The sequence below is a fragment of the Mus caroli genome, unplaced genomic scaffold (genome assembly GCF_978045245.1).
Source record: "Mus caroli unplaced genomic scaffold, Mus_caroli_1 scaffold_7, whole genome shotgun sequence".
Classification (NCBI taxonomy): Eukaryota; Metazoa; Chordata; class Mammalia; order Rodentia; family Muridae; genus Mus; species Mus caroli.
The window spans coordinates 140,771,102-140,787,103 of record NW_028227262.1 but is presented as its reverse complement, the minus strand read 5'-3'; the positions used below and the strand labels follow the sequence as shown (position 1 = coordinate 140,787,103).

General features: G+C 36.8%; 1 protein-coding gene across 3 annotated transcripts in view; it reads left to right on the top strand.

The window, feature by feature from the left end:
* Window positions 1-16,002, top strand: part of Glcci1 (glucocorticoid induced 1) — an 82,254-nt gene that overhangs the window by 57,256 nt on the left and 8,996 nt on the right. For 2 of the 3 annotated variants that reach the window (XM_021164341.2, XM_021164344.3), the window contains exons 4-6: window positions 3,762-3,878; window positions 8,991-9,143; window positions 11,918-12,128. In XM_021164341.2, coding sequence (XP_021020000.1) covers window positions 3,762-3,878; window positions 8,991-9,143; window positions 11,918-12,128 — 481 coding nt within the window. The remainder of the gene's footprint in view (window positions 1-3,761; window positions 3,879-8,990; window positions 9,144-11,917; window positions 12,129-16,002) is intronic. The other variant, XM_021164342.3, reaches the window with a different exon arrangement.

Below are 16,002 nucleotides of genomic sequence, written 5' to 3'. Positions count from 1 at the left end.
GGATTTCCATATATTAAACCATCCCTGCATCCCTGGGATGAAGCCTACTTGGTCATGATGTATCATTGTTTGATGTGTTCTTGGATTCGGTTTGCCAGAAGTTTATTAAGTGTTTTTACATCAATATTCATAAGAGAAATTGGTATGAAGTTCTCTTTCTTTCTTGGATCTTTGTGTGGTTTAGGTATCAGAGTAATTGTGGCTTCATAGAATGCGTTGGGTAGAGTACCTTCTGCTTCTATTTTGTGTAATAGTTTGAGAAGAGTTGGAATTAGGTCTTTTTTGAAGGTCTGACAGAGCTCTGCACTAAACCCATCTGGTCCTGAGCTTTTTTTGGTTGGGAAACTATTGATGACTGCTTCTATTTCTTTAGGGGAAATGGGACTGTTTAGATCATTCATCTCATCCTGATTTAACTTTGGAACCTGGTATCTGTCTAGAAAGTTGTCCATTTCATCCACGTTTTCTAGTTTTGTTGAGTGTAGCCTTTTGTAGTAGGATCTGATGGTGTTTTAGATTTTCTCAGGTTCTGTTGTTATGTCTCCTTTTTCATTTTTAATTTTGTTAATTAGGATACTGTCCCTGTGCCCTCTAGTTAGTCTGGCTAAGGGTTTATCTATCTTGTTGATTTTCTCAAAGAACCAGCTCCTGGTTTGGTTGATTCTTTAAATAGTTCTTTTTGTTCCCACTTGGTTGATTTCAGCCCTGAGTTTGATTATTTCCTGCCATCTACTCCTCTTGGGTGAATTTGCTTCCTTTAGTTCTGGAGTTTCTAGGTGTGCTGTCAGTCTTCTAGTGTGTGCTCTCTCTAGTTTCTTTTTGGAGGCACTCAGAGCTATGAGTTTTCCTCTTAGGACTGCCTTCATTATGTCCCATAAGTTTGGGTATGTTGTGTCTTCATTTTCATTAAGCTCTAAAAAGTCTTTAATGTCTTTCTTTATTTCATCCTTGACCAAGGAATCATTGAGTACAGTCTTGTTTAGTTTCCACGTGAATGTTGGCTTTCTCTTGTTTATATTGTTATTGAAGATCAGCCTTAGTCCATGGTGATCAGATAGGATACATGGGGTAATTTCAATATTTTTGTATCTGTTGAGGCCTATTTTGTGAGCAATTATATGGTCAGTTTTGGAGGAGGTACCATGTGGCGCTGAGAAGAAGGGTTTTTTTTTTTTTTGGATAAAATGTTCTGTAGATATCAATTAATTCCATTTGTTTCATAACTTCTGTTAGTGTCCATATATCCCTGTTTAGTTCTGTTTCCAGGATCTGTCCATTGGTGAGAGTGGTGTGTTGAAGTCTCCCACTATTATTGTGTGAGGTGCAATGTGTGCTTTGAGCTTTACTAAAGTTTCTTTAATGAATGTGGTTGCCCTTGCATTTGGAGCATAGATATTCAGAATTGAGAGTTCATCTTGGAAGATTTTACCTTTGATGAGTATGAAGTGCTCCTTTTTGTCTTTTTTGATAACTTTGGGTTGGAAGTCAATATTATTCGATGTTAGAAAGGCTACTCCAGTTTGTTTCTTCGGACCATTTGCTTGGAAAATTGTTTCCAGCCTTTCACTCTGAGGCAGTGTCTGTCCTTTTCCTTGAGGTGGGTTTCCTGTAATCAACAAAATGTTGGGTCCTGTTTGTGTAGCCAGTCTATTAGTCTATGTCTTTTTATTGGGGAATTGAGTCCATGGATGTTAAGAGAAATTAAAGAAAAGCAATTGTTGCTTTCTGGTATTTTTTGTTGTTAAAGTTGGGGTTCTGTTCTTGTGGCTGTCTTTTAGTTTTGTTAAAGGATTACTTTCTTGCTTTTACTAGGGTTTAGTTTCCATCTTTGTGTTGGTGTTTTCCCTTCATTATCCCTTGAAGGGCTGGATTTGTGGAAAGATACTGTGTGAATTTGGTTTTGTCGTGGAATACTTTGGTTTCTCCATCTATGATAATTGAGAGTTTTGCTGGGTATAATAGCCTGGGCTGGAATTTGTGTCCTCCTAGGGTGTGCATAATATCTGTCCAGGCTTTCATAGTCTCTGGTAATTCTGGTGTAATTCTAATAGGCCTGCCTTTATGTATTGCTTGACCTTTTTCCCTTACTTCTTTTAATATTCTATCTTCATTTAGAGCATTTGTTGTTCTGATTATTATGTGTCGGGAGGAATTTCTTTTCTGGTCTAGTCTATTTGGAGTTCTGTAGGCTTCTTGTACGTTCATGCCATCTCTTTCTTTAGGTTTGGGAAGTTTTCTTCTATAATTTTGTTGAAGATATTTGCTGGCCCTTTAAGTTGAAAATCTTCATTCTCATCTACTTCTATTTTCAGTAGGTTTGGTCTTCTCATTGTGTCCTGGATTTCCTGGATGTTTTGAGTTAGGATCTTTTTGCATTTTGTATTTTCTTTGATTGCTGTGCTGATGCTCTCTATGGAATCTTCTGCACCTGAGATTCTCTCTTCCATCTCTTGTATTCTGTTGCTGATGCTCACTTTATGGTTCCTATCTCCAGCGGCACATCATTTTCTAAGGGAGGGCTAGCACCCCTAATGACGCAGTCATATTCCAAGCCCCCACCTTTTAAAAAATATTTTGTATCAACTTCTCCTAAGCTCTGCTTCATAGAGGCTTTCTACTATTACTTTTTTAAAAAAAGACATTTACATTTTATGTGCACACATATTTTCTGTGCATGCTATGAATGTGTACCATGTGTGTGCCCATTGCTCATGGAGCCAGAATACGCTGTCAGATTTCCTGAAACTAATACTACATGTTGTTGTAAGCCACTATTTGGTAGTGGTACCAGAACTCTGGTACCCTGCAAGAACAGCAAATGTTTTAACTGCTGAGCCATCTCTCCAGCCCCTATATCTACAGATATTTAGCAGTTCCATGCTAGGACCAAAATTACAGCACATCAGTTATTTAGGGATACATATGACCAATGTTTTTGCACATACCTTTGAACAATAGTCATATTGTTTTCAGAAACTTGGCATTGTATATCATATAAAGTACGTAAGGAGTTAAGTAAGTTCTAGATGATACTATAGTAAAGACTTTGCAGTTAAATCTGGAATGTGATCTCCTGGGGAGAGTGTATCCAAATGTACATTCATGTTTAAATGAGTAAAAGATAATACATTATAAAATTAAATATGTAAAAATGTCCTCATGAAACAAAATATTATGCCGGGTGACTAATAAGGTACTAAATATTTAATTGCCTTTGCTACCATTGCATTGTATAATTTAGAACATTTTGTTAATAGATAAGCTAGATCTCTTTTGTTTATAAAAGTGAAATACATGAAAATTAATGCAGCCTTTATGTAAGATCTACTGATGTGGGTCTTTAATTTCAGTACTTAGAAGGAAGAGACAGGCAGATCTCTGTGAGTTTGAGACTATGTGTAGTAAGATCCTGTCTAAAAGGAAAACCAGGGGAAAAAGATATCAGTTTTGACAAATTAATCAGTATCTGAAATATTTCATACATAACACAGTTACTCTTTAAAGGAAGAGACTTGTAGCATTATAAAGGTAAAATCTGAAACAGTCCAAAAAAGTGTACCACCACACCATATAAAGTTGCAGAAATGAAGCATTTGTTTCATTTTTTATCATTATTTTCAGTTGTCTCAGTCATAAGTTGAAGAATAAGTCATTGTGGTAAAACATTATATTTTATTAAAATTTTTGAGAAAAAAAACTGAATAAAAAATAAAGCACTGGTATTCACCTTTGTTTTCCGTTTCTTTATTCTCTCCCCAAAGCAGATTGCCAAACTTAGGCAACAGCTACAACGCAGCAAGCAAAGTAGTAGGCATAGTAAAGAGAAGGACCGACAGTCACCTCTCCATGGCAACCATATAACAATCAGTCATACTCAGGTAAGCCTAAATTCCTCAAGTAATTATTCAGATAATTACTGAATTCTTTCAGATTTTATTAAGTCCTCTTAATGTATTACTAAGGGGAAAGCTTTACCTTCACAAATCACTTTATTTGGATAAATTCTTTCTTATGTATGTATGTATGTATGTATTTATTTATTTATTTATTCATTCATTCATTCACTTTAAAACCCAATATCAGCCCTACCTCTCCTCCTAATAACCCCTGCAAGCCCCCCATTCTCCCTTTCCCTTCTCATTGAAAAGGGGGAGCCTCCCTCTGAGTGTCACCCTCCACCCCTAATAAATTGTTGTGAAATGCTTTAAAATTTTATTAACAGTGTTTTAGTAATAGACAAAATATAGTAATAGTGACCTACGAATGATTTTTACCTGTGCTGAAATCACAGGTAATGTGCTTGCTAAACAGCTGAGGAGTGTCTTATTTAATTGTTCTATGAGTAGAAGGCACCTTAAAATATCTGCTTTGTGTTTTGGGTATTTTGGGTCTTTTTCCACATGAAGAAATTTTAAAATGGGCTTTTTATTTTCTCCCAAGAAATTTGTACTAACATATCTTATGGAACAGATCTGAAAAGTGCTGCTCTAGAGTGATGAATCTTAGAGTTAGATCTGATACCATGACCTAATAGCATATTGCTAATTCATAGAGATAACGATAATTCAACACTAGGAAATATTAATATAACTCACTATACCCGAAAGTCAAAGGAGAGAAAAAACAAATTGTATTTTCTTGTGGTTTAATAACATTTGATAAAACATAGTATCAATTTGTGGTTATAAAAATTCTTAAATAGAAAACAGCAAAATTGTCTATTGTAACTGTGCGTGTACTAAGCTCCCATCTTTACAGTACTGGTTGCATTAATGTCAAGATAGAAATCACCATCGAGGTCAACATTTATTGACATGTTACATTAGGCAATAAAAAAACCATCATTATTGCATATAGGAAGTCAAAATGAATAGCTATGAAAACTAATTATGAGATCATTAATATAGATAATACTAACAAGTGACATAGAACATGTAAAACAAAAGAAGAGTGTGTTGCTGTTAGAACACAATAATATAACCACTTTGTCAAGCATATACTGATTATTCTCCCCAGTATTGTTCTATTTCAAGTAGCCACTACAAATCAAGCCATATCTAATAAACAAAGTGAAGACAAATATTCTTTGGCTAGTGATTAGAGAGATATTTTATGTAACTATACAGTGTAGTACTATTCCACAGTACAGAGGAAATGACCTGATAGATTTGACAGAACTGAATTTCAAAACCCTTTTGCTAAGTGAAGGAAGTTATGAGGAAAAAACTGAATAACATATGATTTGTTTACTTTAAATTCTCAAGAAGGTATAATTATATAAACTAAGTATCAGGAGTAGGAACTGATGCAGAGAGGCCCTAAATAATATTTTCTGAGTAATGAGAGCTCTAAATGTGACTATACAATAACTTGATGACACTTTATGTTAGCAAAGCTCAACTAACATATTTTAAATGGGGTGATTTGTTGTATCTTATTGATCATATCTGGTCATATCTGATGAGTGAGATACAATAGAGTGGTATCCTAGACAATCAAAGTGGGAGTTATGTTTGCTTTTCTTTTTCTTATTAATCTGGTAAAATTAATATTTGCAAGTTTGTTGCAAGCACCAACTATAATGTTATCCCATTACCTCACTAACTACTTAAATAAAAGACTAAGATGATTAAACATGCATTTAACTCTTTGGTATCTGGTTGTTCATAGAAACTATTTATGTTTACTATATAAATATTTGTCATGGAATATGGGATCCTTTAAAGAACAAAAACAGCTATTTAAGTTATAGAGTAGGAATTTTTCTTTATTTTTAAACTTGCTTATGTACATATATACTCAAAAACATTGTTGATATTCTAATTATGCTTACTAGAATTTTATATGATAAAAAGGAAAACTGAAATTTAATGAAATGATTAAAAGTATAGCCATACAAAAATTTAACAGTATTATTTCGGGTTACTTTAAAAAATACACAATCCCACCAATTCACATGAAAAGAAATGTGCAAGTTATACATGTTTATTGCGTTTATAAAATGAAAAACAGAAAATCATAGGACAAAGAGTCTCTCCTCCCATTGATGACCAACAAAGCCATCCTCTACTACATTTGCAGCTGGAGCCATGAGTCCCTCCATGTGTACTCTTTGGTTGTTGGTGTAGTCCCTGGAAGCTACTGGCTAGTTCATACTGTTGTTCCTCATATGGGACTGCAAACCCCTTCAGCTCCTTGGGTACTTTCTCTAACTCCTCTATTGGGGACCCCATGCTCAGTCCAATGATTGGCTGGGAACATCCACCTCTGTATTTGTGAGGCACTGGCCGAGCCTCTCAGGAGACAGCTATATCAGGCTCCTGTCAGCATGCACTTCTTGGCATACACAATAATGTCTGGGTTTGGTTTCTGTATATGGGATGAATCCCCAGATGAGACTATCTCTGGATGGCCTTTCCTTCAGTCTCTGCTCTATACTTCATCTGCATTTTTGCTCCTCCATGAGTATTTTGTTTTCTTTCCAAGAAGGACCAAAGCATCCACACTTTGGTCTTTCTTCTTCTTAAGCTGTACGTGGTCTGTGAATTGTATCTTGGGTATTCTAAGTTTCTGGGCTAATATCCACTTCTCGGTGAGTGCATACCATATGTGTTCTTTTTTGATTGGATTACCTCACTGAGGATGATATTTTCTAGTTCCATCCATTTCCCTAAGCATTTCATGAATTCATCATTTGTAATAGCTGAGTAGTACTCCATTGTGTAAATGTACCACATTTTCTGTATCCGTTGCTCTGTTGAGGGACATCTGGGTTCTTTCCAGCTTCTGACTATTATAATTAAGGCTGCTATGAACATAGTAGAGTATGTGTCCTTATTACATGTTGGAGCATCATCTGGGTATATGCCCAGGAGTGGTATTAGTGGGTCCTCAGTAGAATTGTGTCCAATATTGCTGGGTATAGTAGCCTGGGCTGGCATTTGTGTTCTCTTAGGGTCTGTATGATGTCTGCCCAGGATCTTCTGGCTTTTATAGTTTCTGGTGAAAAGTCTGTTGTAATTCTAGTAGGTCTGCCTTTACATGTTACTTGACCTTTTCCCCTTACTGTTTTTAATATTCTTTCTTTGTTCATTTGGTATTATGATTATTATGTGATGGGAGGAATTTCTTTTCTGATCTAATCTACTTGGTGTTCTGTAGGCTTCTTATATGTTCATGGGCATCTCTTTCTTTAGTTTAGGGAAGTTTTCTTCTATAATTTTGTTGAAAATATTTACTGGCCCTTTAAGTTGGGAATCTTCACTCTTTTCTATAACTATTATCCTTAGGTTTGGTCTTCTCATTGTGTCCTGGATTTCCTGGATGTTTTGGGTTAGGATCTTTTGCATTTTTCATTTTCTTTGGTTGTTGTATCAATGTTTTCTATAGTATCTTCTGTGCCATTTCTTGTATTCTGTTGGTGATGCTTGCATCTAAGGCTCCTGGTCTCTTTCCTAGGTTTTCTATCTCCAGAGCTCTCTCTCTCTCTCTCGTCGTGAATTCTTTGTTTCTACTTCCATTTTTAGATCCTGGATGGGTTTGTTCAGTTTCTTCACCTGTTTGGATGTGTTTGACTGTAATTCTTTAAGGGATTTTTGTGTTTCCTTTGTGAGGGCTTCTACCCCTTTACCTGTGTTCTTTCTTTAAGGGAGTTAATTTATGTCCTTTTTAAAGTCCTCCATCGTCATGAGAAGTGACTTTAGCTTTTCTGGTGTGATGGTATATCCAGGACTTAGTATGGTGGGATTGGGTTCTGATGATGCCAGGTAACCTTGGTTTCTGTTGCTTATGTTCTTGCCTCCTGCCATCTCATTATCTCTAGTGCTATTTGCCCTTGCTATACCTGACTGTTGCCTGTCCTTCCTGTCATCATGGTTGTGTCAGAACTCCTCAGAGTCCAGCTGTCTCAGTGATCTTGTGATTCTGGGATCCTGGGTGTGTCAGAGTTCTTAGGAATCCATCTGGCTCTGGGACCCTGAGATCCTGGTGTGACCAAGTTCCTGGGATCCTCAGATCCTTTGCTTCTGTGACCCTGGGTGTGCTAGAGTGCTCAGTAGTGGAGTTTCCTCTGGGTGGACTTGTGCGACTTGCCTTGTGGGACTGGCTGAGGAGTTTGCACCGAAGGTAAACTGGCGCAGACTGGAAGGAACCTGGGCCACTGGTCAGGTGGGGTTCCTGTGTCTCTGGTTTCTGCTGGTCCCATTTACTCCTGGTGATGTTGGAATAGATGCTGTGTCCTCCTCACCTTGATCCTATGATCCTGAGCCTGTTAGAGCACCTGGGAGTGGAGCTTCCTCTAGATGGTGTGGGACTGTCTGTGGAGTTTGCACTCAAGGGTTTTTTAATAGTAGCTGTGAGAATTAGCTAATTTTTGAAAAATCCTGCGGAATATATTTGAAAACAACCTAATGTTACTCAGTTACTTAAGTTCCTAACTTAATATTATTAAGTTGCTTAATAATTCCATTATTGTCTTAACAGTTGACAAAATGGAAACAAAAGTACTAACATGTAAATATCATGGTATATCCCCAGGACTGCAGTTGAGTCACATGATAAATTCCACAATTTTAATTATACTTTCCCATAAACAAAAAAAGACATTAAAAAGTGCTGAAAATGTTATCTGCTGTTCTACTGATCAAATGCATACATTATATAGTTATACCTTTATAGTTAGAGATTTTGAAAGATTGTTTTGATTTCATGTTTTTAACTTCCTTTGTAATTTAAATTTCTGTATATGTATTTAAAAATTTACAATATTTGAAGTATCAGGAATAAATGAGTTAAATGAGTTTATATTTTAAGGAATTTTTGATTGCATCTTGTTTTTATGGCAAGAGCATACAGAGGAGCCTTACATATGCTAAACAATGTCTGTCACTGGGCTACATCCTTAGCTATTCAATTTTTAAGATGTATCATACTCTAATTCATTGTTCTTTGACAGTAAATAATTTGACTCCATTCTGTCTTCTGCCTCAAAGGCTATTGGATCAAGATCAGTCCCTATGCCTCTGTCAAACATATCAGTGCCAAAATCATCTGTTTCCCGTGTACCCTGCAATGTAGAAGGAATAAGTCCTGAATTGGAAAAGGTATTCATCAAAGAAAACAATGGAAAGGAAGAAGTGTCGAAGGTACAATTACATTTTCTTTAATGTTACAGTGTTTCTCAGAAGCACTTTGAGGGAGTGAAAACAGCTTTACAGAAATACCATATTGGTCACTATCCTTGTCAGTCATCTCTTGTCTTGCTAATATATTTTGCTATAGGCCACCATTGATGTATTGTGTGGCCTTTGGTAACTGCTGTTCTCACTTAGCATAGCATGTCTAAGGTCCACCTGGGTTGCAGCACATATCAGTGGTTTCTACTTTGCTCTGTGCTTCCATAAACATTTTACAAATTGTCTTCTTTTTCTTTTTTCCTTTTTGGTTTTTCAAGACAGGGTTTCTCTGTATAGCCCTGGCTGTCCTGGAACTCACTCTGTAGACCAGGCTGGCCTCAAACTCAGAAACCCACCTGCCTCTGCCTCCCAAGTGCTGGGATTAAAGGCGTGCGCCACCATGCCCGGCTACAATTTTTTTTCTGTATATATATTTTTCATTTGTGTATGGACTTAGGACTAGCATGGGCAGTAGTACTATAGGACTATAACTCTTGTGTTTAGATGTGAGCATTTGTGTTGTTTTACATTCCTACCCGTCATGTAACATAGTTAGATTTCTCTACATTTTCTCTAAATGTTTGAGTAATCTTTCTTGGTGAACCTCTAGTGGGAGCAGAGTGGCATTCCATCATAATGTCGCTTTGCATTCCCAGGAACCAGTGGTACTAAACATCTTTTCCTAAGTTATTGATAATTTGTGGGTCTTCATTAGGGGGATTTCTCTTCTATTTTAAATCAGACTGTTTTTTTATTACTGAGATATAAATGTTTTTTGCCAAGTTCTTTATTTTGTAGATATAAATCCTCAGATACCTCATGTGGAAACATTATGAGAATTTTTCCATTTTCTTGATGATTTATTTGAAAAACAGCATTTTTGATGAAGTCTAGCTTATAGCTTATTATTTTCTATGTACATTCCTTAATCCATGGTCCCATGATTGCTCTTGCATTATTTGTGAGTTTTACAGTTTTGGCTCTCTCTCTTATTGTTTTAGTTAGGGTTTCTATTGCTGCAACAAAACACCATGACCAAAAGGGAAGTTGAGGAGGAAAGGTTTGTCTTATACTTCCATATTGCTGTTCATCATCAAATGAAGTCAGGACAAGAACCCAAGGCAGGAGCTGATGTAGAGGACATGGAGGGTACTGCTTTCTAACTTGATCTCCATGATGGCTTGCTCAACCTGCTTTCTTACAGAAACTGGGACCACCATCTTAGGAATAGCATTACCCATAGTTAGCTGGACCCTCCTCCATCAATCACTAATTGAGATAATGGCTTATAGTCAGATCTTACGAAATCAATTTCTCAATAGAGATTTCCTCCTTTCAAATAACTCTATAGAGTGTATATCAAGTTGACATAAGACTAGCCAGCACACTTACATATATGTCTTTGATCCTTTTTGAATCTTCTAGATTTTAGTATTTATAGATCAGCAGATATAAGCAATATTCATAGGTTCTTCTGTACCTATACTAGCCTATGTAGTGAGTCTCTATAAGAATTACTATACCTTAAAATGTTCCTATCAGAGAGTTAGATTGTTTTCCATCTTTGTCATAGTCAGTGCTTTATAAAACATTGCATACTTCTACAAACAGGCTGCTAGTAGTGAAATTATCAAGGCATTTTTGTATTTTACATTTTGATATGTACATCTTCCCAGAACATTGTGTTATTTTTAATCTTTATCATATATTACATTATTTTATAGACATAATGCTATAAAGGAATTTATTGGAATGGAGATTGTTAACACATCTTAGTTGTTTGCTGTTAAAATGTTTGCTTTAAAATAGTAATAAAAGGAAATAAACGATCTTATATTTGAAAGATTATCACTCACAAATTTATCTATTTACTAAAAACATCAAGGCAAAACTTTTTACTACAATATAAAACATTTCTTGAAAATGAATTGTATCTTAATTTGTAAGGATACACATTTCAGAATTCTAGAATTATCTACAAACTTATAACTTAAAACATTGACTTTTTTAGAAATTTTGTACTTTGGGTATTTTCTGCATTTTAAACTATTTTTAATTGGCACTGTCACCATCAACTCTAAACTGTGGGTTCTTTATTTATAGAAGCAAAATAACATACTAATGAATTTTAGTGAGTCCCCTAGTTCAAAACCTGTCATTGGGATTGTAGTATCCTGTTTTCTGCTTATCAACATTATCATCAATAGTCATATTTAGTTATATGCCGCGTTAGCAGTATTGAGATTCGTTATTCTCCACTGAGTACTAATGAAATTTTATTAGATATTTTAGGTGATTTCAAAGGAAACAAAGTTCTTGGGATCTAATTAGTGAGGAATGAATAAAGTGAAAATTTACACTCCCAATGTGAGGTTTTTATTTTACCTTACTTGCATGTGAAAGCGATTTCTCTGAATGTTCAGTTTATGCCGAGTGTTTATGTGGTGCTCATGACACTATGTGGAGATGCATTGTTAAAGTTCAGCTGCTCTTAAAACATATCATTGGAGCTGCCTTGGAGCCCTGTCATTTTTAAGGGAAACAATTTGAAGCAAAATATAACCTTAATAAAGGCAACATGCCCAGAAGTTACTCTTAAGATACAAATGTTGTGTTTATTCACTGAGGGAGAACTTATGGTGGTACCACTTGTAGAATATAAAATCTGATGACATGCCTCATGCTTTGTGATAAATAGGATGTACTTTGTATCACCCACATGTTTACCAGTGTTCCTCTTGCAGCCTTTGGATATACCAGATGGTCGAAGAGCTCCACTCCCTGCTCACTACAGGAGCAGTAGTACTCGAAGCATAGATACCCAGACACCTTCTGTCCAAGAGCGCAGCAGTAGCTGTAGCAGCCACTCCCCTTGTGTGTCCCCATTTTGTCCTCCGGAATCCCAGGATGGAAGTCCTTGTTCAACAGAAGATTTGCTCTATGATCGTGATAAAGGTGAGAATGAAGTCATCCATTTATACGGAAGGCTTGCTATTGCTCATTATAGTCTGTGTCTTGGGCCATTATCCCACCTTTCCCTGTGTTGAATGGCGAGAGTGTAAACATTGAGTTATTACAGGTTTGTTTGTTCATTGGTTTCACTCTCCTCCTCTGTAACTCTCCAACATCTTCCATAAATGTGTCAGATAAGCACAGTGGCTGTTTCTAACAGCTAACAAAAGCTATAAAGTGGATTGGCTACAACTATATGTCAGTATTTTCTTTCCTTTTTTTCAGAGTTGATGGTTATGATACAGTTTATATTTCTTATGTCTAAAGGTAGAGTTTATATTCAGTGATTTTGGAGGAATATTTTCTAAGAGTATCTTGAGAATGAGTGTTGTGGTGTGAAGGTACACATGTGCATGTATGCATATGTGAATACTAAAGTATGACATGAGATGCCTTCCTCTATTTTTCATTGCCTTAAGACAAGGTCTCTTACTGAACCAAAAGCATGCTTTTTGCATGAGAATGACTGGCCAGTGAGCTTTCAGGATTTGCCTGCCTCTGTACCTACCAATCGGAGGCTTAAAGGGACATGCAGTCCTGCCCAGTTGAGATGTGGGTAGTGGAATGTGCTAGGACCAGAGCTTAGCATAGTTGTCATCAGAGACTTTATCCAGCAACTGATAGGAAAAGATGCAGGGCCCCACAATGAAATGCTAGGTGGAGCTCGAGGAGTCCTGTGGAAGAGGAGGAGATGAAGGAGCCCCTATGGTTTGACCTTTGCATATGTGCTATGGTTGTGTAGCTTCATGTTCTTGGTGTGGGATTTGTAACAGTGGGAACAGGGGGCTATCTCTGGCTCTTTTGCCTTTCTTTGGGATCCTTTTCTCGTCCAGCCTTGATGTTATGGTATGTGCCTGGTTTTATGTGTATGGCTGATATCCCTGGAAGGCATGCTCTTTGAGGGTAGACGGGGGGAGGGGGGTCCATCTAGGGGGAGGAGAAGGTCAGAGAGGAGAGACTGGTGGGAGTGGTGGAAGGAAGGGAAACAGAATGTAATATATGAGAGAAGAATACATTTAAAAAGAAAAAATGTGGGTGATGGAGATTTAAACATGAGTTCCCAGACTAAATTGGATAGCGGGTTTTCTTACCCATTGAGTCATCTCTCCAGGCTTTCCATCTTTTTATTTGAAACCGTTTCTCATGGAACCTGGAGTTCATCATTTTGGTTAGATTAGATAACCAGGGAGTCTCTAGAATCCACCTGTCCTTACTTTACAGCCCCAGGTTTCAGATGCACATCACCATGCCCATCACTGCATAGGTCCTCATGCAACAAGCACTTTATCTACGGAGCCATCTTCCTAGTCTCTCCACTGCGGTTTTTTTTTTTTTCAAGATAAGATTACTCACTAAACCTGGAGCTCACCAGCTCAGCTAAGCCAACTGACCATCAAGCTCCAGGGTTATAGACATACACTGATCTCTGGCCCTGTGACTGTATTTTTAAGTAACTAGGGAAATTTCAGACTGTACCTACAGAATATCACTTTAAGGTTTATAGATAGATTTTTGCTAACTGTTGGAAAACTGATATTTTCACTGCCTATCAGGTTCAGATAGTTTTTCTGTGCCCCTGCTGTCTTCAGGTTAAATGTTTGAACACCACAGCTTACATGATTCTGAGTCTGGTCTCTAAGACCTAGCTTCAGAAGGGGTACCAGTTGCTCACCTTCCATGTTCCTTGACTACTTTCAAAGAAACTAAAATTATTTTTTAGATAGAAGCCATTAATAACAAAAAGTTTTAAATATCTTACTCAGTTTTTTTTAAGATTTATTTATTTATTTATTTATTATCTGTAAGTACACTGTAGCTGTCTTCAGACACTCTAGAAGAGGGAGTCAAATCTAGTTACGGATGGTTGTGAGCCACCATGTGGTTGCTGGGATTTGAACTCCAGACCTTCTGAAGAGCAGTCGGGTGCTCTTACCCACTGAGCCATCTCACCAGCCCCTTACTCAGTTTTTTTGTACTGTTCCCTATAATTTATTTTGTGATATTGGTATATGTAAAATATGTGGATCCACCTGAAGTTTTATATCTGTAGGTATCCATAAAGGGAGGCTCAAGGTACAGATGTAAAACAAGTCTGCTGTCTCATACGGTGCTCTCAGTCTTCCCAGATAGCATCCTTCCCCTGATGTAACCTCAAGTCTGCTGTCTCATACGATGCTCTCAGTCTTCCCAGATAGCATCCTTCCCCTGATGTAACCTCAAGTCTGCTGTCTCATACGGTGCTCTCAGTCTTCCCAGATAGCATCCTTCCCCTGATGTAACCTCAAGTCTGTCTTCCTATACCACAGTTTAGTTTTTACCTGTGAAAGGAATTTCACAGAAATAAAATGATGTTGGTATATTCTATATGCTTTTGTTTATCTGGTTTATTCTACATATTTCTTATGAAAAGGTAAATGAAAGCTATTTTGGACTTTGTCTTCTTATTTTATATCTTTTAAGTAGCTCTCCCTTTGATCCTTATCTTATTGCCGGGCTTGTGGACACATTCCACTAAGTATATTAGAGATATCTTTACACATCTCTCCTTTGCTTAGAGTATGAAACCTAAAAACTTGACATTTCACTAAGAAGTTGTACTAGAGGGCTGGTCACGCAGCACACACCTTTAATCCTAACACTTGGGAGGTAGAGACAAGCAGAGCTTGGTTGACATAGTAAGTTCTAGGCCAGGTAGGGCTACACAGTGATGCCCTGTCACAAAACAAAACAAACAAACAGAAAAACAGGAAAAAATTGTACTAGAGCAATTGGAGGTTGGGGACATGAAGTTGGGGGTGGGTGGGAGGATCTAGAAGGATTTGAGGGAAGGGAAAAATATAATTGAACCATCATATAAAAGAATACAAAAAAAATTTACCATAAAATCGGTCTCAAATTATGGAGTTTGAGCTGCTGAAGCAAGCCTGGGGCTCAGGCCTGTAACCCTACTACTGTGAAGGCTGGAGCAGAGGATTGTTGAGTGTAAGAGTGGCAAGAACTGAAAGTGAAATAGGCCATATCAGCTTCCGGTACAGGCGAGATTCAGTGTGAGAGAAGGTGAGAGGCAGTGTAGATCTGAGAAACATTTACATGGTTTTCCCACATTCTATAAGGAAATCTCATTAGTTTCTTTAAATTCCTACTATGTTTAGCTTTGAGACATTGCTTTGTGATTATAATTAATTAGACAATATTTTTCCTTGGAAAACTGTTTGGCCTACATGTAAAATTACAGATCTTAAGAAAAGCACGTATCATTATAAAAAGAACATTAAAATGGTGTTTTAAAATTTATATGTGCATATATACATACACATGTATGTTTAAGGCTGGCTATAGAGGCCTGTCCTTTTGAACTGAGCTCTTTTCTTCTGGTTTACTTAACTATTTGGTAGCATTTGCTGCACATCGGGTTCTGTACTAGAAAGTAGACAGAGATAAATAAAATGTTCATTTCCTTAAGGAAGTTATAACCTTAGTAATAAGAATGTAAAGATAGTGTGCTCTCATAAATATTTAGTATTTTAAACAATGTTTTGAATACTAAATGGAAAAAAGAAAGTGGTTTATCAGGTTAGGGAGCTTGTATATTATATATCAACTATAGAATAGTCTTTGGCCTGTGGCTTCTCTTTCAAAATCTAAATTTTGGAGTGGTTTGTATTTTTTAATACCTATTTTGCCTTATAATTTATGTTTCTGTACTAAACTCTGGCTCTTTTTATATTCAGTTAAGAAAAAAATGTGGAAGCTGTCTAATTCTTGCTGTTTTTTTATCACCTGTGGAGATAGAACTATGATTTTTCTAGTCCGCTAA